Raw genomic sequence first — 23,697 nt, forward strand, 5'->3', positions numbered from 1 at the left:
ACAATCAAATTATGATTAGCTTGTTTTATTTATTTTATTATCATCCTACAGTTTATCACTTTTTACCTGCATGTTAGTAAAAATAAACCTGTAGAGGTTTTTGTGTCGTTTCTAAAAAGAAGTCTAAAAATAAAGTTTGTACAACAGTCTCCACACTCTGCATACGCAGTAATAAACACAGGTGACAGAAAAGTACAGCGATACAGGAAACATTTACAAAGGTTTCCCTACGACTCCCACACTGAGAAGGTGTCTGCAACAGGAAACTGTTGGTTCAGCTGCAACAAAAGTGCTTCTTCAGTAGCTTCCAGAAGCCACCAAACTGTCCTCACCTCTCCATTTCCTTACTTGAGTTCGGCAAAACATTTTCTACCAGACAGACGTGGGTTTTTCCAGCGGTTTGTCGTGGCGAAGCTCGCCGCTTAACACCCAGAGTTCTACGGGAGGAGAAACCAGAGCACAGGTCAGACAAACGAGTGGATGACTAACGCAGGCCTTGGTCTAAATTTAAAGGACCCAATCTGTCCTGTCAGCAGCCCCTCTCTGGGCTGTGACCGCCCTAGATTGCATCTGCAACACGTTGAAAATGAGTTTTATTAAAGGCCAGGGGCATGTGTTGCTTTTATCTGAGCAGAACCTCCCTGAACCGTCTACAGGTGGTTCAGAATGCCTGTGCTCGGCTTCTGACCAAGTCCTCCAAACACACCCACATCACCCCGCTTCTCCTCCAGCTTCACTGGCTGCCAGTCAACTTCAGGGTTCATTTCAAGATCCTGGTTCTGGTCTATAGGGCCTTACATGGACAAGCACCATCTTACATTGGTGATCTTCTTAGTCCCTACACCCCCAGCAGGTCCCTGAGGTCCAGTGATCAAAGCCTACTGGTTGTGCAGCACCAGGCTAAAGGTCAAAGGTGACAGATCATGTGCTGCTGTGGCCCCCAGACTCTGGAACTCTCTCCCCCTGAGCCTGAGATCAGTGGACTCAGTGGTCTCCTTTAAAAAACAGCTGAAGACTCACCTGTTCAAGCTGGCTTTTGTATGACCTTCTTCACCTCTCTCTTTATTCTGCTCTCCCCACCTATTCCACCTTTCTCAGGATCCACTGATTTCCCTCTTTCCTATTCACTCTCTCTCTTTAACATTTTTTAATCACAATTGTTTATTTTTTGCTTATTTTAAATATATTTTGAACCATTTTCTAAATTATTTTTTATGTTTTTACATTTTTTGTTTTTGTGAAGCGCCCCGTAATTTTTATCTTGAGAGGCGCTATAGAAATGATATTTTCTTATTCTTCCTGTTTGTTGAAGATGAACCACAGTTTAGAGAAGGTTGGAGACAAACGAGACGGCTCTGTGACGTTTCTGAGAGCTTCTGCAAACCCAACAGCCACGGCCTGGTTTACACGGTGGCTCACAGAAATACGTCACCAGTTTCACTCTTTTCTGAGGCTTTTCTGCACTTCTGAGTCTTCCAGCAAACAACTCATGAAGGTAGAAGACTAGCACCTTCTGGTTGACTCCTTCGGGTGAATAAACGACTACGTTTGGCTCTAGAGGCTGTTTTGGATCCCAGGAGCATTCTAGAGTCACTCTAGCCAGCTTTCTGCTGAGCCAGGATCCTCTGGAGGTTTCTTCCTGTTAAAAGGGAGTTTTCCTCTCCACTGTCGCTGCATGCTAGCTTAGTATGAGGATTGCTGTAAAGACTGACACTAGTCAGTGACTTGATGCAACCTGCTGGGTTAATGACCTGACCTGTATTGTTTACTGTGTGAAGAGACTTGAGACTCGGGTCTTGACTTGGTGCTGTAGAAATAAACTGGAATGAAAGACAATGAAACATCCTGGCCTGGGCCCTGTGGCTTCAGGTCTCCTAAACACATCAGAGACTGACCTGATGGGCGACTCTCTTTCTAGAGATTCGTTTCTGCTCGTGAACAGACTGAAGCTCAGTGATTAAGAACTTTTTATCTTCTCCCTCCTGAACAGATAAAAACAAGAGCAGATTTATCAGGTTAATAAAAATGCAAGAACCATTGACTCAGCACACTTAAAGCTGCGATAGCAAATCTACAGAACAGCAGGGCTGTGAGGTTCTCCGCTCAGTAACATCAGAGGAGGAGAAACAGCTGGCTGCTACCACTTCAGCTTTAGGACAATCTACCAGAGTCCCACACAGAAAATGTGTTTGGACCTAGAAAACAGCGACTGGTGTTTAGCGCCATCTCGTTTCCTCTGGCATCGTGAGTTCTGTTACCGGGGGAGTGGCCTAGGGACGACGATGGCTTGTGTTTAAAAGCTAGCTCTTTGTGTACATTTGCTACAGCAGCTTGACAGGGCTGTGCATAAAGATGTCTCACATTTTCTATCTGCTCCTGCAGAATATTGATGATCTTCCTTTCACCATCAACAACTTCACTGTGGAAGTAGATCACGATCCTGAAAAACAGTGCAAGTAATATAAGTAATGTGTGCGTGTGTGTGTGTGTATGTGTATGTATGTGTGTGTGTGTGTGCGCGTGCGTGCGTGTATGCATGTGTGCGTGCGTGTGTGTGTGTATGCATGCATGTGTGTGTGTGTGTGTGTGCTCTCACAGAAAGATGCCTGCTCCCATAAACAGGAAGAGAGGGTTTTCCACCAGGTAGGCGTACGCCCTGGCCAGGACGGACAGGTTGGGATTTTCTTCTTCCAGTTGTTTCATCCAGATTTTTCCTGCTTGGATCATCTTGTTGAGTCCGCGGAACGGCCCACATGAGACGGATGGTTTTGTACTGGGGACAGAAAAACATGATCAATAAACTTCATTTGGTTTTTCTTTGCACACATTTTTTTTATGAATGTGTGTTTGTTCCGTCTAGACTAATGAGCTCTATGATGAAAGCATGAATACCCAAACCGAGCAGACTTCTTAACATGCGATAAAAGGACAATCGTCTACAACAAAGTTAGGCTGAACAAACCTCCACATGGTGTAGGTGACACACACTGCAGCGCCGATGAAGGAGGGGAAGCAGAGGAGGGAGATGAAGATGGTGGTCATCTGGGTGACTCTGTACGGTCTCCTGGGAGCCTGACAATTCATCATCACGCTGCTCTGTGGACAACACACAGCCTGGTGTCAGCGGTCACCGACACTCGCTCAGTAAACCGTTCATACTTCTGTACCATTTTAATGTAAAAGAGCAGCAACAGTTTGAGAATCTGCATTGCAGGAAGGAGCGGAGTGAAGAGAACGCCCAACCTGGAAGCAAAAGGTTCTCATCACCAGTCTGATTTTACTCAGCACGACTAAATGAAAACTTTTATCTGAAACACAATCTGTACCAGGCTAGTGTCTGTCCGTAGATGAGATCCAGGACGTTCTTGGCGATGTCAAACCCTGGTCTTCTCCTCTTCTTCAGAACTTTGTCAGAAAAAAACCTGCAAACAAAAAGAAGCAAAGCTAGAAGGTTTTCTGCTGTAGAGTTGGGCCACAAGAAGAAACAAAAGGCAGACAAAACCCAACCACTTCAGTTGGGTTTTCCATCCATAGTTTCACTACTTTAACCAAGTATTCAGGAAAACAAGCTAACGAATATTGTTGTTTTTCTGTGACTGCAACAGTGTTAATGCTAGAAATCACTATGACCTCACAGAACAGCTCCAGATCCACGAGTCAGTGTATGATCAACCAGTTCACACTTATTTGTTGTTTTTTACCGAGTCCTGTCCGGCTGCTGATGTCTGAATGAAAGACGAGCCCTACAGTTTTATTCTCACAGGTGGAGCGTTCTACTGCTGCTATGATGACACTCCCAATACCCAAACTTTAGTAGAAATATCTACAGTTGTTTCAAACGCCTATGGAGACAGAGGTGTGAGAGAAAGGGGGAGACAGGGGGGGGGGGGGGGATTTGGGTTTTCATGAGCTGTATGCCAAAATCATCAATATTAGAAACAATAAAAGGCTTGAACTACTTCAGTTCTGTGACAATAATGAACTTCATCACAATATCCAAATTTTTTGAGAAGGACCTGTGTGTGTGTGTGTGTGTGTGTGTGTGTGTGTGTGTGTGTGTTGATGCAATGTAAGAAAGTTGCGTGATCGTGACAGGCGGCTGTAAATTTCCAGAAGCAGAGAAATATGAGGAAAGGAAAGAATAAAGAAAAAAGAGGTGATTGTGTGTGAGGTGGGGAGGGAACAGGTGAACATCTACTACTAAACTTTATTTATATAGCGCCTTCACGTGGCCCAAGGACCAAACAAAGCGCTGCACAACAGAAATGAACATAAAGAAATAAAAACATAAAACCATTTAAAAAACAACAAAAACATGTAGATAAAATCGAGGTGGGGCAGCAAAAAGTGCAAAGCCATCATTAACGAGGCTCTTTGAGTAAAAGCCAAAGAATAAGTGTGTTTTCAGACGGCTCTTAAAATTGCCGAGCGTGGTGGCCTGTTCGACACATGTAGGTAGCTCATTCCAGAGCCTCGGACCCAGCACCGAGAAAGCACGACCCCTTGAGATTCCAGTCTGTGTTTGGGAACGACCAGCAGTCCTTGCTGTGCATCTAATCTAAACACGGATCTAGCAGCTGTTTAATGCCGACATGCTGAAACTTAGTGAATTCCCATAAGAATTATGAATTTGCGTTTTCCTAACAGGAAGTGTGGATGAAACACGTCTCCACCCAGGCCTCGACTCACTTTGAAAACAGGTTGATGAAGTCCCTGAGAATGAACAACCCACCTCCAAAGCAACTCCCCACACAAGGTGTCCAGCAGAGTGAAGATGAAGTCGATGATGAGGAAGCGATAGAGCTCCTGGCCGACGTAACTCTCCCAGCACTGATAACAGAACAGAAAGTAGGAACTCATTACAGGAGGCAGGGATGGCTACCCTTCACATCCGACTCCCTTTGGTACCAATTCCTGGTACCTAGGAACCGACACCGGTAGTTAACCGTATCCAGGGTATCTGCAGGTTTAAGGGAGCCACATTTAAGACTTTTTATGACATTTTTAAGGCCACTTGGACCAAATTTAAGCTAGTTTTTAAAATTAAATTTAAGCTATAATTTCCAGCTATTGCCTGGAACCAGTGCTAACCACGTCACGAACGTGGGATTAGCCATCCAGTTACCATTAATGTTGCACTTCCCCATGGCGCAAACTCCCACTAGCGTGCTCATCTAAAACAGCCCCCTTTCACAACCAACTGAATGTGTACAGTTGCGCTTACGCCAACATCGTACACAAAACTTGCTGAACATTAACTAGAAATTCACGAAAATTTTATAGAATTAGAAGAATCTTGTTTATTGGGTCTTTGGTAATATAAAACCTTTGGAAACTGTATTTAAGGATTATTTGTCATTTTTAAGGATTTTTAAGGGCTTAAATTTGGAAAAGCAGATTTAAGACTTTTTAAGGACCCGCGGATACCCTGCGTATCCTGTTTTTGTACTTTTGAGTGTTTAACAATTCATTCATTCATCTTTTAAAATGAAATACTTTTTTTCTCAACACCTAACCATATGTGATAAATATTGTGAAAAATAACATGCAACTGTTAGTATTTACCATGGTAGTGTTGTACATAACTGTTCTAAGAGAACCTTTAACCAGGAAACACAAACTAAAACCAGCTCCAGGTACTCCTAATCCTCTCCTTTCCCCTCTGGACCAGCTGTGTGATGGGTGGAGGGGTGGGGTGGGGTGGTGGTGGTGGGTCCTTGTAGTTTTATAAACTGCAAACTAAACTGAAGCTAACATCTTGCTGTGAACTACATTTACTGTGCACCTTCATGCCTTCTGCTGTTGTTTTTCCTCATCAGAAGTCAGAATTTCCAAGTTACGAGGAGAAAGCGAACGCACCATTAGCTGATAGCAACGGAAGCTAAAATATCAAGCTAACGTTTTCTTTACCTGCTGGAGCAGATTAAGGTGATGATGCCTCACTTAGAATGTTGTTGATGATGTCATCACCACCCAGTCACCCATCACATTTAGTGAGGCGGACCCAAACTTTAGAGGCTCTCTCTCCGCCATGCTGCTTGCAGTTTACAGCTGGCCTGCAGCGCCTGGCGACATAGCGCTCATGCGTATGTGCTGCTGTCCATCTTGGGAAATCACTGTCTCGTAAGTTCTTGTTCATGAAGGACCAGTACTACACTCTATGGTACCGAGACAAGGCACCGCTTCACTCCATGTGTATCAGTCAAAGCCTTAAAATGTATCCCCCCCCGTGACCTGAAAAAACAACAGTTACCTTAATGTGATCCATAGAGTCCGTAGCAATTCGACCTAACCAATGGTAACACAGGACACAGAGCACGCTCACTTTGGACAACAAGTTCCTACAGAACAAAAACCAACAGGCTCAGAAAGATTCCCCGGCTTTAAGCTCATCCATCACCAACAGCCACTGCTCGTACCGGCTGATGGACACATATGTGCGCACAGACGGAGAGTGATAGTTCTCAAACCAGGACGCCAGGTTGAAGAGACCGGGAAGCAGCAGGTTGATGAGGGAGACGAGCACAGGCAGCGCCAAAAGGCTGGCCTCCTTCTGCAGGCGGCCCTGGGCTCCGGTTCCAGCTCTGCTTTGCTGGTTTTAGAGAGGAACACAACAAGAGTGGAAACAGATAAAAGCAGCGAAGGAGAAATGTGTCCTGGTTTATGAACCCACACAGAGAAACAGGCATTAAAGCTGAACGTAGCAGAAACACAGGCTCCCACTCACGTTGTGCATGTAATCAGAAAACAAGTAAATGCTCATCGCGCAGCCTGCAGTGCCAGCGGTGCAGATCGTCCATGCCAGGCCGTGAACCATCAACCTCCCACACTTCTGTAACGCCGTGCTTGAAACGTTGTTTTGGTTCACCTCTGCTAACAGCTCCTGTGGGGGGGTGTGGTTAGACGCACGTCATCAGAGAGAAGAGGAGGGACCTGAATCAACACATTCTCGTCCAGCAGGAGGAAACAGAGAGGAAGTGTTTAGTCAACCCGCTGTTTGTGAGCACCTTGAGCTGCGTGCAGATGTTCTCAGACATGAGTTTAACGGAGCTCTCCTTGATGACCTTGAAGTCCCAGGAAGAAAAAGCTTTAATGGCCAAGATGCTGTGAGACTTGTCGATCATGAAGCTCTGACCAAACGACTTTGACATGCTGTTGGAAGAACGAACAAACATGGCTTTCATGTCAGATTTCTGGTTTTAGTTCTGCTTGCAGAATTTCAGCGTCAGGGCAAAAGAAAGCTACCTGTACACCAGGATCATACAAGTGATGAAGAAGGCCATTCCTATGGTGAAGAAGTACGCCAGTGGCATGTTGTAAGAAAGGTCCAGACGGCTGGAGCTGCTGCCGTTCCTATGGAGCGTGTAGTTACTGTAGTACCCATAGTACATCAGTGAGTCAGAAAAATAACCCTGAGGAGAAAATCTGGGTTTGAAAACCTCAGAATATAAAAAGGTGATCTTTCACAAGAATACATGTGATTTAGGCTCGAAGAGCACTGGAAGTAGCAGACGATAGAAGACCGTGTCATCTCTCTTTACTACACATACAAGATCATTTTACTTCATCTTTAGGTTACAACTTTAAAACAGTCAAAATAACCTACAAAAATCCCCCTACCAGAGTCTTACTCAACTCCCACTTCCTGTTTGAAAAATGCAACAAATGCTGTTGCCTAGCAGACCGAGAGGGCGGAGCCGCTAACAAATACACACACACACAGGCTCACAACAACATTGTGACATCATATGGTACCAGCTAATGTTCTAGGGTACCTCTTAGCCAATAGCGATGGCAGATTTAAATTCAAATGCAGTGCAGAGTTTTTACCTGACAACGGCACAACACTGACAGTTTTAGGCAGAAAATTTGAATTTTAACTAAAATGCACTAAAGTGTAAAACTATTGACTACACGTGTCTGCAGCACGATTAGACACACATTTATATAGTTTATCAGAAAGAAAAATTCATTTGGGGGTGACTTGCTCTTTAAAGGGACTTTACGGAGTTTTGAATTTGTATGCTCGCGATTGCCCCCTCAGGCAAAAAGCGTAAAGGCAGCTTCAGTAGTAGGCTCGTGCACGAGGTGCGCATGCTGTACGTGCACACTCCTTAACGAAAATAACAGCTGAGACAGTCAGCTCCGTGTGTGTGTGTGTGTGTGTGTGTGTGTGTAGGGCCTGGAGGACAGAGGACAGGAGAACACGCAGCTAAATAATTAAATAATTTGGTTCTGTACCTTTCTCTTAAGCACAGCCGACAAAGGTTTATGATGGGTCAGTCCTCCTGCATGCTCAGATCATTCCCTTCCCTTGCTTGAAAAATTGTTCCAAATTGAAAGTTGAACCCACATCTTTTTTATCTGCGAATTGAATTCCGTTCGGCGAGTCTCAAATAAAAATTTGGGCATCTTACTGTAAAAAATATACCATTAATGTAAAAAATTACTCTAAATAAATTTTGTTCACATCTAGATTCAAACCCGGATCTTCCGCACGGAAGTCCGTCGTCTTTCTAGATGAGCTAAAGCGCCAGTTACGTCTGTCGTATCTGTAGCTGTTATATCCTTGATGACAGCTGAAACAACGTTCAAAGAACGGTTTGGAGTGAAAAAGGCTATTTTGTTGCTAATTTGCAGGAAATATCTAGAAGAAAGTAGCTAAGGGTCCTCAGAAATGTAGCTAGGTTCATCACTAGGCGTTAGGAACAGCAACAAAGTCGCTGAGTTGGCACTACCTCTCGCTCTGCTGCTAAAGCTAAGGATAGCAAATGCTACGGGCGATGCCTGAGCGTGAACCCGCATGAAGCAGCCTGCTCGACCTGAGCATCTCTCTTTTTCTGTGATTTTACAGAGAAACAGGCAATCACAGTAAAAATGCCAGGGCTCATTCTATAGGACCAGGGCATTGCAGGAGAATGTATGAAGAAGACATTTATTATTTCTATACATGTTTTGGCTGTCAAACTTCCATAATGCCCCTTTAAGCTTTGAGATGTTTTCCCCACTGGACAAATGGAATGTGGGAGGGAAGTTGCAAAAACATGTTAGCTTACCGCCCCGGTGAGGAGCTCCAGTCCAGAGAAGGAGCTCCAATTGGCAGGTGGTGTGGGGGGGTGCAACGCCTGGGGTATCACCAAGAACACACCCGTAATCAGCACCAGGAAGATGTTAAAAAGGAAGAGAGTCTTGAGGAACAAGAAGTAGGAGAGGACTCCAGTACCAAAACGGCTGCTCACTCTCTTCAGCGGCATTTGCCACAGATGGAGAGAGTGCAGGAAGGACAAGCAGCTGTACCAGCTGTGCCTCAGGGCCTGCACAAACACAAATGCAGCCGGAAATGATCAAATCTCTGAACCAATTAAAAACAAAACATTTTCATGCACAACTTGTAGTTTATGAGTCAGACGTCGTCCATGCTTGGGTAGCAGAGACAACACCTGCTGGTAACTGGTAACAGCAGCCCGAGCAAAGGCCCGGCCCAATGCCCTTCTTCTCTGCTAAAGACAACAAACACAGCTCTACAGGCGCTGGACGTTTACTCCATTACATGACTTCATATTTTTACTACAATCCTAATTCTGCTTCATCAGCCTTTAGCTCCTTTCACAAAGATGCTGAAGATAAAGAATTCTGCTACATGAACGCTTCAAGGTCACTTCTGCTGCAGTGGTCTCTAGTACCAATCCATGCCTCATCGGTCTGTGGAAAAAAAGGTTAGGTGGTCACTCAGAGGAGGTGTGTGTGTGTGTGTGTGTTAATATCTTACACATTAATGTGAACAAAAGGCCAACAGCCTCTGATTGGCTAACAGCAACGTGACTCCACCGCTAACGCTGTTGATGCTTTATCTCCACAAATAACACAAGCCTGGAGGAGTTCTGCCATGTGGTGGAGTTGCTAATGCTAATGGTTAGCTTCTACAAGCCAAACCTTCTCTGCTGTTTCTTGGACGCTAAACCGACGACAGCCGTCTGTGGCTGGAAGCCAAGGTGGGCGGGGCGGGGCAGTGAATGCTACGTCTACTTCCTTTCTGCAGCTATTGCAAGTGATGAGGTTGAAGACTTTCTTCACGTTAGGCATGCATCTGAAACTCAGAGTGACCAAGAATGTGTGTGGACATCTGAAGTTCACATCCCGGATGAAAGCATTGGAAAAAGAAGTTTGTGATGAATTCAGTGACTTACTATGATGATGTAATATTTCTGCTGACTGCAACAGTGAAGCTTGCTGCTGGAATGTGTGTGTTTATCTTTTTGTAACGCTAACTTCCTTTGGAGAGAAACACAAATTTAATTCTGTAATTCAACACGGTTTCAAAAATAACAAAACAAATATTCATAATTAAAGAACCGACAACAAACGCCTTTTCCTACCTCAGGTCACCTTTCTCTTTTAAACTCAGCGGCATCCCTCTGATCATCCTCTCCCTGTCACCCACCGACAGGTTCTGCAGGTTGTTCACCAGGCGTTCTCTCTTTGTTTCTACAACACACCCCATGTTAGTTTTTACAGTGCAGAACAATCAAATATCCTGTTGTTTCTTCTATTGTCTGAACAGTCCAAACAGAGAAGACATTTCCCTCACCTTCCATGTCCCACGAGTCTGGGGTGTCTGCCTCCATGCCATGGCATCGGATGCTGGGTCTGGCCGAGCGGGAGAAGTCTCGGACAGCTGGTCTGCTCTGCCGGTCTCTCCGGAGCTTCATTGTTTTGTTGTAGTACTGAGAAATAATGGCTCCCCTGCTGCGACCTGGTGATAAAACAGGACCGTGCTGTTCAGAGACCATCTGAACCAGTACAACAAAACTAGCTCATCATTACCGTCAGCAACTTTCAAAGGTGTGGAATGCTGAAATAACAGGTCATCTCTGGTTCTAACGGGTCGCCCCGAGTGTCTCATGCAGGTTGAACATGAAAATGGTCTCCTACACCTACCTCCTGAATTAGCTTCTGATAGAAAACAGATGGAGTCATCCCTCTTTACGTTGATAAAATAAATTTTATTTTGTTAATCAACACCAAGTTAAACTGTCAAAACAACAACGTAAAAATCCTCTGAAGCTTTGAGATGTTTTTAACCCTAACGATGCCAGTGGTAGTCGTGTTGCTGTTATCCAATCAGAGGCCACATGTCCAAATATCAGCAAGTAAGACACCTGACCCTGCCGTCTGAAGCTACTTTGTCCTCCAGCTCAGTTCCACTTCCTGAAACGGGCACATGTGGGGTTGCTGGTTGTGTAACCATGCAGGGACCTTTTCTTTGAGACCAGTACCAACAGAGCATAACTTGAAGACCACAGCTGACCTGAGGCTTGTTGCCAAACACAGTAGACCCATCTTCTGATGGCTGCCTCCAGCAGGATAATGCACCGTGTCACGAGTTCAGATCATCTCCAACCGGTTTCTAGAACACGAACGTGAGTTCAGTGGACTCCAACAAGCAAGCATGCAACAGCTCTGTGATGCCGTTATGGACCAGAATCTCTGAGGAACGTGTCCAAAACGATGGAAAACGGACACAGGTCCGAAGACAAAGGAGGTCCAGCTCAGACACTCGTAAAAAGGTAAACAAAGGGGGCACTGACAGTAGACCCATCCTTGTGGCAACCAGAGGTGTGACCAAGTCACGGCTTTGTAAGTCAGAAGTTTTTTTAGTCAAGTCTCGAGTCAAGTCCAAGTCAAAAACAACCAAGTCCAAGTCCTTAACTTTGAATTTTCAAGTCATAATCGAGTCATCTTTCCAACTTTAATTTAATAACAATGATGATAAATAAATCCCAGAAATAAAACTTCATTTATTCGCTCAAACAAGCAGAAAGTGCTACTGCCTTTAGCCGTAAATCACACCCACAACCAAGAACGATTTATGGTTTTTGTCCAGGTCTAAAATATCAAATATGCTCAAGTCATCATCAAGTCAACAGATGCAAGTCGATTCAAGTCGCAAGTCATTGGCGTTCAAGTCAGAGTCAAGTTTTTATAGATTGTATCAAGTCAAGTCAGAAGTCATTAAAATAATGACTCAAGTCTGACTCAAGTCCAAGTCATGTGACTCGAGTCCACACCTCTGGAGGCAACAGACTGAGCAGTGAAACCCTCAGCTCTTCTAGAGGCAATCTAACCCCTCCTTTCTACCGGAGCCGTCAGCAGCACATCTTGCTCGCGTAAGCTGCTGCTTGGCCCTTCCCACCAGAGACGCGAAGCAGCAGGGGAGCAGCTGTCACCGACAGAGCACAAAGTCACACGAGTGACTTCGTCAGTAAACACAACAACAAGCAGGAGAAAACTACAACATGGCTCCAAAAGGTTTGTGTTTTATGTTCTGTCCATTTTATAATCGCCAATACGGACCTGAAAAACAAAGGAGACCGCTAGCTAGGTGATAACTTCTCACAGGGCCGCACAGTTAGTAACTTTTTTTTTTAAGTAAAGCAACCGGAAGGCAGTACGTTCTTTATTCTGAAAATCTCAGGAAGCTTCGCTCAATTTCCGCGTCCGATTTCCTGTCTTTCCTTCCCCAAAAATGTCGAACTTGACCCGTTTCAGAGGCGTAGTGTGTAGAAAATAGAACCGGCGGGTAAGGGTCGCGACATGCTGCTCCTGAGACGCGGCCGACTAGCGCTGCTGACGGCTCCGGTGGAAAAGGTTCTGTTGACCACAGCGGTTCCTATCAGCAGCGATGACGTGCTGCTGCAGTAACGTGCTGCTGACGGCTCCGGTGGAAAGGAGGTGTAAGCCAGCATAAACTGTAAAACTTATAAGTTAAAAGCATGTAGCAAATGTGTCAAGTCATGTTCACCAGCTTGTGAACCACCTGACTCACCAGACAGGAAGAAGGAAACAGTTTCCTCGTGAAACTCGGTTTCAACGCAACGTTTTCTAAACGACCAGTGATGGAGAACAAATTAGCTCAACTACCTTTGTGGATGCCTCCCCACAACATTCTAGTATAGCAACAAATATATCCACCAATGAAGCTTTACTCATAAAGCACGTCACACACACACGGTGTGACCAAGTGCTGGACATAGTAACCAAACCATAAAAAGACACAACTCCAACAATAAAAGAAAATTACAACAAAACACAAATGCAAATGATAAAAAAAAGCTTAAAGCTCACATTGTCCAGATGAAAAGAAAAATAATAGCAACAATAAAGAGGTTCTCTCACATTCGTCTAAAAACCTGCACCAACAACACGTTTCATACCAAAAACAACCATCGGACCATCCGGTTGTTGGCCTCACCGAACCGCCGCACCTCGCCAGGTCCTCCACTCATCACACACTCACTAATCAGCAGCAGAACACCACCGGTGTGAGAGGTTCTCCGCTCAGTAACATCAGAGGAGGAGAAACAGCCGGCTGCTACCGCTTTAGGACAAACTAGTCCAAGAAGAAAATCACCATCTGAAGTCACGGACAACAGAAGATGTTTGGACCTAGAAAATGGAGACTGGTGTTTAACGCTACATCATTTCCTCTGGCAATGGGGGTTATGGTATCGGGGGCGTGGCCTAGGGATGAAATCTGACGTGAGGGGTGAGAGTTCTGTGACTGTCTAAAAAGCTAGCTTGTTTTGCAGTTTTAAGCGTTCATGATGCACCGAGCTAAGCTACGAACATAAACCGTGTCACATTACCGGTTATATGGAACTCTAAAAAGCACAATCAGCAACATTTTTGAGTTTTAACAGCCGAGTGTGAAAATTGTCTCTAGTGCGAGACACGTCCTTCACCAAGTCTCACACGCTGTAAACGTTTGCTGTTAAACCGTTTAAACTTCCCCTGTCAGGGCAGTTTGTTCTAGATTCCAGAGAGGAACTAAATGTCCAGCGACATCAAAACATTTGTGACGCACATAAAAGCTAAAGAAACCCAACTGTCCTGACAAAAATCTCACCAATGGTGCGGCTAGGCATGGAGGAAAGGACCTTCAAGGTGTCTGAGGACCAGCGTTCCTTGATAAGGGAATCAGTTGGTTGTTGACCACGTCCCAGGTAACAGCCACCGTCGTCGTCGTGATTCATCCCCTCTTCCCCCAAACGATGCCGTGCATTGGACAGATTTGCCACATTGTCTGGTTTTAAATCAGAAATATTAGGATGATCATTTGGTTTTTATTAAAGTATCTGAATCTGAAAGGAGTACCCAAGTCGTCCTCGTCCTCTTCCCGCAACTCTATGAAAAGACTTGGGTCTTCATTCAGACTCTGTTCTGCAATCAGCTGGCTGAACGCGTCATGAACCCCTTCCTCGTCTGTTGGGCTCCTAATGCAGGAACAGAATAAAAAACAAATAACGGCACAAAGAATGGATCCATAAAGAACAGATCCATGAGTCCTAGAAAGAAGAGGAAGCTAATTGAGTTCCCTTGCAGACATGACAGGATGCTAACACAAACACACATTCACCCATGGTCTCAACAAAACAGAATTTTTTCCCTGACTGGACGTCGAACCAGAGGTTAGGAGCAGGTCACATGGTGCAGAAGAAGGGCCTGGGACAGAGTCCATTATGTTCCTGTCTGATCCTCCCACAGCCTTCAATGGCATGACTGAGCAAGAACAAACAAACAAGAAAGAGGTTTATGACTTACTCAATTCCAGCCTCCATCTGAATCAGGTTCAGGTCAAAGTTCACATTTCGAGCCATTCTCCTCTAGTTTGCTCAACCCGTCCAGCCTCTGTCTTTCCAGAGCAATCACTCGTTCCTCTGATCAGGCCTGCCCTTCACTCCCATCGTGGAGTTGATTCCTTTACCTGAAGGTGGGGGAAGTCATGTCACTGCTCATCCTTTACAGTTACCACTTGTGCATCCAGGAAACAAACATCCTCACATTTACATTGAATTAGAAACCAAAAGGTAAGCAAATGTGTTCCTAATTAGGAATGAATTCCTTTGCTTTTAAAAGGAGCCAGCTCTAAACTGGCCAGTGGTCGACTCAAGAGGCCGACTCGGCGTGAGGGACTAGAGCACAGCGTTTAGTCTAAAGCTTGGTTTATGAGGGCTACATTGTGCTGTTGACAGCAGTCAGAGGTCGGTGACATCAGACACATGAATATTTATGGGAGAACCAGAATCACTTACTGTGAAACTTCACCATCCAAGTGTGCCATGTGCAGGATGAGAACAACGTGGTTTTTCTATAAATGTGTAGAAACATCAAGTCAGTTTTCATTTCAGTTTGCTGTAAATTTCCATCAAAGACGCTGATTAATCATTTTAATGGGCTCGACACACGGGAGGCGACATCGCCTCTCCTCCATTCATTTTCAATGAGACATGCGCGACAAAGCGATAATCGCGGGTTTCTCTCCTACCAAGCGAAACGCGAAAAACGTGCGTGTGAAAGTTTGCACTCGTGCACGTGTCGTGCACGGACGACCCAGCGACGCGATCCCAGAAAGTTGAAACATTTTCAACTTTTCATCGCTGTCGCTCGGACGACCACCAATCAACGGAGGTTTCATTCACTGACCAATGAGCGGACATAATGCTCCGCACATCTCCGAGCAAACATGGAGGAGAAGTTGACTATTATTATGTTTTATAAAGTAAAATCAGAAGTAAGATTTCACATAACTCTAGCAGCACCTTGTGAAACATCATATCTACCACTTTATTAACTCCGAACAGCTTAAATAACCTGACACAGCCAAACAAAACAACGGAAGTTTCGATTTCGCCATGGAACAGAAGGCGTAGACGGCTTTGCCGCTGGCCGCTGCCTCAGATCGCCTCCCGTGTGACAGGTAATAAAAGCGACAGCGACAAATTTCGCTGATCGCGGTCGTTTGTCGCCTCCCGTGTGTCGAGCCCATAAGCCTGCTGCACATGAGAGCTAACTGCTGAGCTAATGGCCTCGAATGACCGTTTGCTCAGCAGACTCCTCGCTGTCGGCGCCTGATTTTCACAGAGGTTTCTGCCTCACAAGATGCTGAGGCGGATATCTGACCGGTTTGATATTTTCTGCCTCAAGGGGGTAAAATCTCGCAGTGTGCTACTGGCTGAGCTGAAATATTCTAGTGGCCTATCAAAGCATCCATGTGAGGGAAAAGCTGATTTGATGCGCTTTAGCCTGCAGTGTGAACGTAGCCGTCCACATCGATGTTTTCTGTAGTTCATTGTATCAGTTTCACTGCCTTTTTTAGTCTCCTGACACCTTCAAAAAGCATTTTTTTAATTTCATCAACTTAGTAATTTGTGGCTGACCACATTTAGTTCTCTTCTCAGTGCTTTACTGATTTTAAGTTAATCTAGTTTAGTAAATGTAATTCTATCGTTCATGTTTGTGCTCGTTTTGTCTGCTCATTGAGTTGCCTTTGTGTAGGAAGTGTGCTATAAAGCAGTTTTGTCTAGAACAGGGGAAACGCAGCACCAAAGGTCTAAGTCGTCCATACATATTCCTCATCCACATACTATTTTACCCAATAAATAATTATATGGGTGGAAAAACAGACGACTCTCAGACTGCAGGTTTACTGGTGGTTCCCAGAATACCTAAAAATAGGATGGGAGGCAGATCTTTTAGTTATCAGGCTCCCCTCTTTTGGAATCAACTAGTTGTCAAAAAAATCGATACCTAGATATAAATCAATGCTAAAAGTGGTATCTAAATTAGATATTCCATCCCTGTGGTATCGATATTATGGACTATTATACACAGCCTTCTTCAAGTACACAGACACGCACGACAGCCAGATGCCGTAAAGCAGCCTCCGCCTCCCAGACAAACAGAAGAAGACGCCGCATGGCTACATTGCAATTTCCCACGCGAGTTGTCTCCGATCCAAGTTTTGTCTGCCAAATAAATAAACAAAAACAGCGAATTTGGGAGGTGCTTCACAGCCCAACTTAATTAGCATACCAAGTCTGACACGTAGTTGTATATTCACGCTTACCGGTATGTGCTTAAAGGAAAACTCCCGTTTATTGCAACCCGGACTTAATTTCTAGCATGCAGTACATTTGTTTACTCATGCTGACAACTTTGGTGCTACTTGGATCCCCCGGGGTATTTAGATCCATCGGCGAATCGCCATCAGTGTATATCCATATAACGGGTGCGGAAGGGCACCCATGGTGCAGCCTCGAAATAAGGCATTATCTGGACCAAAACATCTCAATGTCGAAAGGTTTTGTTAGGAATCATTAACATGATTCCCCTGTTCATTTGGAGCAAGTCTGGGATTTCTAGGCGTGAACAGACTAGCTGCGGCTAATCTAACCGGCGCTTTTAATGACGTCACTGCCGTGCGCCAATCTGTTTTTATTAAGATTATCGGTAGATGTACCTTTGTCCTACTGTGGAGAAATTTGTTTTCTCCCTTTACTGACCAACAGAGTTTTTCAAAAGTACAGAACAAAACATATGGCATTACATCTTATGACAAAAATGCACCTTAAACAGAGTTTAAGCAGCAAAACATCACTCTGCAAGTAGTGTATATATAGTGAGACAATTCATGATTTAAAGTGTTAACTTTCGCCAGTTTTTGTATGCACGTTTTAAAAAATGCTGATACTTGAAAGGTTTAAGCACTTTACACACTTAATTCTTAACATTTAATTTTTGCAATATAAATTGAGGAATGTTATTTTTTGAATAAACTTGTTCAATAAATTGGTGTTTTTAAATAGTATTGAAATCGAGTATCGAGTTTTTTCCCCCAGTATCGAATCGAGTTTGTAATTTTAGTATCGTGACAACCCTAGTCCACGGCGCCTTATTTCTATAGCTTAATTAATCCATCTTCTGTATTTTTGTTATATGGCGTTTATGATCCTTGTTCTGCCCTAGTCATCATCGGCAAGGAGAGCACGGGCAACAGAGGGTGACACCGCCCTCTGCTGCTCGTGGATAAACAGAGAAGGAAGTGACACCGCCAACAGCGGCGAGCTCTGAGGAGGACCGCAGTGGTGGTCAAAACGTCAGCAAAAAAAGATAAAACAACTACCGTAATTACCCAAATATAGGACGAGGTTTTTTTTTTAATTAACAATTATGCAAAAGGGGGGGTCGTCTTATAATCGCCGACTAAGCAGAGGTCGTGGTGAGGTCATTGAACTAAAGAAGAAAAATGGCGGGGAGGAATCTGGAGTTAAGCGGATCTAAAACTAGGCAAGTTAACCAACAGCTGCGGCAGAGTTACGACGCAAACTTCAAAATGATGGTTGTCAACGCAGCAGAAGCAACTAACAACTGCCAGGCAGCCAGAAAATATGGCGTTACGGAGTGTAACGTCCGAAGATGGCGCATCCAGAAAGTCTGAAAAATGCTAACAGCAAGAGAAAAGCTTTTCGTGGTCCACAACGCGGCCGCTTCCAAGAAATTGACAGGCGGGTGTGTGAGTTTGTTACTGAGAAACGTAATGAAGGTCTGCCCATTACCAGAGCAATCATCCAGCTCAAAGCCTTGAACATTGCCAAGGAGTTAAACATACCGACCACAGAGTTTAAAACCAGCACCGGCTGGTGCATAAGGATGATGCGCCGGAGCGGCCTCGCGCTGCGACGCAGAACCAGCCTTGCCCAGCACCTGCCATCAGACTTCGCAGAGAAGCTGCAGTCTTTTCAGCGCTATGTGATTGGCTTGAGGAAAAAACACTCCTACACACTGGATCAGATCGGGAATGCCGACCAAACACCGGTGTTTTTTGACATGCCTACATCTGTGACTGTGCACAAAAAAGGTGAGAAGTCTGTTATTGTGAAGTCAACTGGAAATGAGAAGAATCGGATCACCGTCATGTTGGCGTGCCTGGCAGACGGGACTAAGTTGGCCCCGTATGTGATTTTAAAACGCAAAACTGTGCCGAAAGAGCCAATGCCAGCTGGCATTATTGTGAGAGCCCAGGAGAAAGGCTGGATGGAGAGCGAACTTGTGGTCGATTGGCTGAAAGTGGTGTGGGGAACGCGACGCGGCGCGCTCAGAAAAAAGAGAAACATGCTAATTATGGATGCGTTCCGTGGACACCTGACTGACGCTGTCAAAACTCAGGTGAGGAAGATGAACGGCGACCTGGTTATCATACCGGGCGGGATGACAAGCCAGCTGCAGGTGCTGGATGTGGTGGTTAACAAGCCTTTCAAGGACAACCTGCGCAGGAGGTACACAGAGTGGCTCCTGTCCGGTGATCACGCTCTCACACCGTCTGGAAAAATTCAAAAACTGACTGTACATCAGCTTTGTGAATGGATCCTCCAGGCATGGGATGCAGTAACAGCAGAGAGCATCATCAACGGCTTTAAAAAGTGCTGCATATCCAATGCATTGGATGGCAGTGAGGATGACATTCTGTGGGAGGAGGCGGGACCGCAGCGTGAGAGTGACAGTGACTCTGAGCAGAGCGAAGCAGAGGACATCTGTGAGTAAATGCCTCATGCAGACTTTTGAAATAACTTGATTTGACATGTTAAGAGAAGTTCTTACAGTTTGACTACAGTGGGGATTTTTTTTTGTTCAGTACCATTTGTGTAAAGCACTTTGAGTTGGATTTTATTTGTTTGATTAAGTGCTATATAAATAACATTTGATTGATTTCCTGACAGAACCCCAAAAGCTTCATAACAGATTTTTGTGATTGCATTAATAGGTAAATATTAAAGTAGTCTGTAATTACGGTATTACTGTATTTACCAAAATTTTTCAAATATTAAATATTTTCTTTAAAAAGTGAATTTTGCCTTTTTCTTAAAATTAATCTCTTGGAAAGGGGGGTCGTCTTATAATAGGGGTCGTCCTATATTCGGGTAAATACGGTATTTTGCTGTGTTGAAATAATGAACCAAGTAATGCAAGACAAACTTTCACGGACAGTGGTGCTATAAAAGCAGAGAAAAGCTGCTAGAGCCAGGACGGCATCAAAAATGAAACACTGATTAAACTACTTAGGAGAATCCGTAATTCATGCTTTTATCTTCTCCCAACTGGATTATGCAAATTCCATTTTAATTGGTTTACCTGCCTCCACTCTTAACAGGCTTCAGGTCGTACAAAACACGGCAGCCAGGTTTTTAACAAACACCCCTAGAAGAGACCATATCACACCTGTACTGGCGCAGCTCCACTGGCTACCCGTAAACTTCAGAGTCAAGTTTAAAATCCTGATTTTTGTTTTTAAGGCCCTGAATGGTCTGGCTACGGATTACCTGTCTGATCTTGTGACTCGTTATGTGCCAAACCGGGTGTTGAGATCTGCTGATTGCCTGCTGCTTCGCGTTCCAACAATGAAATGCAAAACGCGGGGGCAGCGTGCTTTTGTCTATGCTGCTCCGACACTCTGGAATGCTCTTCCTCTTTCAGTGAGGCAGGCACCATCCCTCCTCCGGTTCAAGTCGCTACTTAAGGCTCACTTTTACAACCAGGCATTTTTAAATCGTTGACTTTTATTATTTTACTATGTGTCTTTTTATTGACTGTGATCATCTGCCTTGTAGTGTATTTTATTGTTGACCGTGTATTGTTTTATATTGTGTTTTTACTTTCTATTCTGTACAGCACTTTGGTCGGCTGCCATGCCGTTTTTAAATGTGCTTTATAAATAAAGTTGGTATGGTATAGTATGGTATGGAGATAACAAATGTTCTATTTGTAAACATCCAAGACTGAAAAAGAGGCATCAAATATCAGATCTACTTCCTGCTTACATGCAACAACTAAATAAACTTCCTAAACACGAGGTTGTTTTTGAAAGCCTCTGTTTGAAAGCAGTGGTGCTCACCGACTAAAATATTTCAAATATCTCAAATTAAAAAGCAACTTCAGGCAAGTCCCAACTTGTTAACGAGAACATCTAGTGAAACATGCATAGTTTGGAAAAACAAGTGGTTAGTTTCATGTCTTTACACGCGAACACGTTGGCACGCAAAGTTACTGAGATACTAAGCTTTGGACGAGGCTGTGTACCTTGGGAAGGGTGTTATGGGACCAAACAGCTGACTAGCTCAGGGAGGAACTGCTGGAAACAATGAGCAGCTCAGCAGAACACAGTCAGATGGAAACCTCACACAGGAACGTTGCCTCCAGGACCGTAAAACTAATCACTCAAATGAAACCCAGGGAAGCTGTGAGAGATAAGAGCCATGGTGGCAGAGATGAGGTAAATAATGTAAATCACAAAGGCAGCTCGTGGAAATCCGTGCGCACACGTTTGGGTGGTACAAGGGTTTGGTGAACACAGCAAAACGACTCAATCCTCTGAAGAGGGTTTCAGACCAGAATAATGACTGGGCAGAAGAGTCTGTGCACACAACTATGACTACTGACTATATGACTAGAAAACACACGACTACACTATTCTCATAATGAAAGACAGAAAAACGATAAAAAGCTTCTGATTGGATTCAATAAACATGTTTAAAAATATATTTCTTATTTCTACACCTCCCTGCCAGGAAGAAAAGACTGCCGTTAGCTCGAGAAGACTCTCTGCAACACTCTGATTTCCGAGCACACATCAAAGCAACACACTGATGCCACCTGTGCCCGTTAAGTTAAACTGTGGTCAGACTTCGGCTAGCTTAACTGTTAACGGTCAGCGAGCGGCGACGGAAACGCGTCTTGTGTTTGTGTCAAGAGCTGACGAGCAGGTTCTGCATCTTCATCAACGAGGATGTGGTCCGATAAAACTAATGAAACAACAATTTTATTGGGAACAGCTGTTCTCTTACCTGTCTGGTGACTTGTCGGACCAGTTCTCAGCAGCGGCGGCAGAAAGCTGCACGCGCATGCAGCAGAGCAGCGGGAGGAGCCACTTCCCGGTTTACTCTTTAAACTCAAACAACCTAAACCTTACACTTTTATTCGGATTTCAAATACATTTATTTTATTCTGAGATGCTATTTTAGTTTTTCTCATCCCACCAACTGGCGACATCTTTAACTCACAATAACGTAATGTAAACGTGACCCCCGCAGATTCTACCCACTTGGTTCGGTCTGATTCGCTGCTAAACTTTTTTGTTCTTTTGTTTGGGTCGTGTTCGTGAACTCGGGCTTTGGTCATCAGGGCCATGGGCAGGGCCAGTATCCAGCACGTTTCAGTGGTTCCTCTGCTCCGACACACTAGAATCAGTGGTTGAATCACCTGCAGCAGCTCATACGGCGCTGCAGAAGCTGTTAGTCACCAGCTGATTGAAATCAGGTGAGTTGAAGTAGGGTAAACATGCTGGAAACCGACCCTGGCCCAGGGCGTGGAAAACGATGTCATGAACGACGCGAGACCACGAGGGCGGAGTTTAATCACCAAGTATGATCACTACATGTCCACCTGACCCTTTCACTCATGTCTTTGTAAAAACGGGAAAAACTGACAACTGTTGAAAAGGAAGTAACTAAAAATGTTCAGTTTTAAGAAGTTTGATATGTTTTAGGAGATAGATTGCACAGTTAAAAATAAGGGAACAAAAGAAGTATTACTCCCCCTCTTAGGTACAGTTTGTACTACTTTCTCACTGCAGTGTATATGTCCCCGTGTACTAAAATGTACATAGGCTGGTCACTGTAAACCTAAAGGTACTATAATCTAAGCCAGGGGTCTCCAAACTGTTCAAGACGAGCGTTGTCAAAAAAAAGTCCGTGTGGGCGTCCAAAGTGTAATATTTGTATTAAAAAATACAACAATTATTTTACGGAAATTTTATTTTTGTGCTTTTCTCAAAAACCTTTTGGGAAAAATCTGAACATAAAATGTCAAAAAGAATGTTGATCTGCCTCAACGGGCTGCTGGAGATTTTCTAGAATAATGACTCTGATGGCCACAAACGGCCCCAGGCCACAACTTTGATAACCTTGACCTCAACTTAGCTCCATTTAAGCTCCCTAAGAAGAACAAATACTAAAACACAATGGACAGCAACGAGGCTCTGTCACCCACACGTGGAGACAGAGCCGGAAACCTGTTATAACACCCATAAATACTGTAAACTGAGCTATATAAAACAAGAAGCAGTGGGCGTTCTAAGCCCCATCAGCGTAACCTCATGACACAACGTGTTGGTTTGGGTTAGAACACCAAAACACATTTTTTCCACAGAGGAACATTTTAAAGCTGCAAAAGGTGTTGAAACACTCTTGAACGGCATGAAGGACACATTAGCTGAAGGGTTTTCACTCCTTAAGTCCTTTTTGTGTATTAACGGACGAATCTTTGCTCATTTTAATGTGAATGTTTCTTCAGAAAAATGGTTAACAAAGCTGATAACCGCAACTGCTGTAACTCTGCACTAGTTTAGTTTCACACAGTGACTCTGAAGAGTTGAAGGCAGGACGTGGAATTAAAGCTCCTCTGCTAGCATACATTAGCATGCTTAAATGCACTAGTTAAAAGCTTCAGAACTGCAACCAACAGTGATGAAACGGCCTAAGATGATGTGGCGCTTTCATTTTCTCTGTAAAAGATGTGGACTGGAAGCCTCAGACGTCTTTGCGGTGGACTGAGTGGGTGCAAAAAGCTTTCTTGCTACATTATCTTGGTGAAATGGTGAAACCTTTCCTGGGTAGACGCTCTTGCCTCCCGACAAGCCCATTAGTGACTACTTGTGCAATAATTAGTCTCCATTTGGAATGCCAAACCTGCCCAACCCTGGAGTGTTTCCTGGGATGAAGGGAGCAGCAGGACGACGTCACCCTGCTGGATGGTTACACTCCTTTGGTGGATTCCAGCAACAGAAACCTTTGTGAGCTTGGTCAA

At 44.3% G+C, this 23,697-nt stretch overlaps 1 protein-coding gene across 3 annotated transcripts; it reads right to left on the bottom strand.

The window, feature by feature from the left end:
* Positions 1-9: 9 nt before the first annotated feature.
* On the bottom strand, positions 10-21,789 carry tmc6b (transmembrane channel-like 6b). Of its 3 annotated transcripts, none has more exons than XM_015970041.3 (22): positions 21,678-21,789; positions 15,093-15,148; positions 14,602-14,764; positions 14,155-14,273; positions 13,907-14,083; positions 10,589-10,753; positions 10,377-10,485; positions 10,188-10,272; positions 9,057-9,314; positions 7,246-7,412; positions 7,008-7,152; positions 6,728-6,883; positions 6,420-6,592; positions 6,254-6,341; positions 4,733-4,830; positions 3,327-3,422; positions 3,168-3,243; positions 2,963-3,096; positions 2,597-2,773; positions 2,362-2,440; positions 1,896-1,982; positions 10-437 (listed from the first exon to the last, which is right to left on the bottom strand). In XM_015970041.3, exons 3-22 carry the CDS (start codon positions 14,655-14,657, stop codon positions 423-425), a joined length of 2,460 nt encoding a protein of 819 aa, XP_015825527.3. In that variant the 5' UTR covers positions 14,658-14,764; positions 15,093-15,148; positions 21,678-21,789; the 3' UTR covers positions 10-422. The 3 variants fall into 3 exon arrangements, with proteins under 3 accessions (XP_015825527.3, XP_070408113.1, XP_070408114.1); XM_070552012.1 differs by lacking the exon at positions 10-437 and adding an exon at positions 1,390-1,820; XM_070552013.1 differs by lacking the exons at positions 10-437; positions 21,678-21,789 and adding exons at positions 1,390-1,820; positions 20,914-21,053.
* Positions 21,790-23,697: the final 1,908 nt, after the last annotated feature.

Source organism: Nothobranchius furzeri, chromosome 6 (genome assembly GCF_043380555.1).
Source record: "Nothobranchius furzeri strain GRZ-AD chromosome 6, NfurGRZ-RIMD1, whole genome shotgun sequence".
Classification (NCBI taxonomy): domain Eukaryota; kingdom Metazoa; phylum Chordata; class Actinopteri; order Cyprinodontiformes; family Nothobranchiidae; genus Nothobranchius; species Nothobranchius furzeri.

Coding starts and splice junctions, on each gene's coding strand:
- tmc6b (XM_070552012.1), bottom strand. CDS start 14,657: ATGGCTCGAAATGTGAACTTTGACCTGAACCTGATTCAGATGGAGGCT. Junction 7,153..7,245: donor TGTATGATCCTGGTGTACAG/GTAGCTTTCTTT, acceptor TTCTTCCAACAG/CATGTCAAAGTCGTTTGGTC. Junction 6,884..7,007: donor ACATCTGCACGCAGCTCAAG/GTGCTCACAAAC, acceptor ACCCCCCCACAG/GAGCTGTTAGCAGAGGTGAA.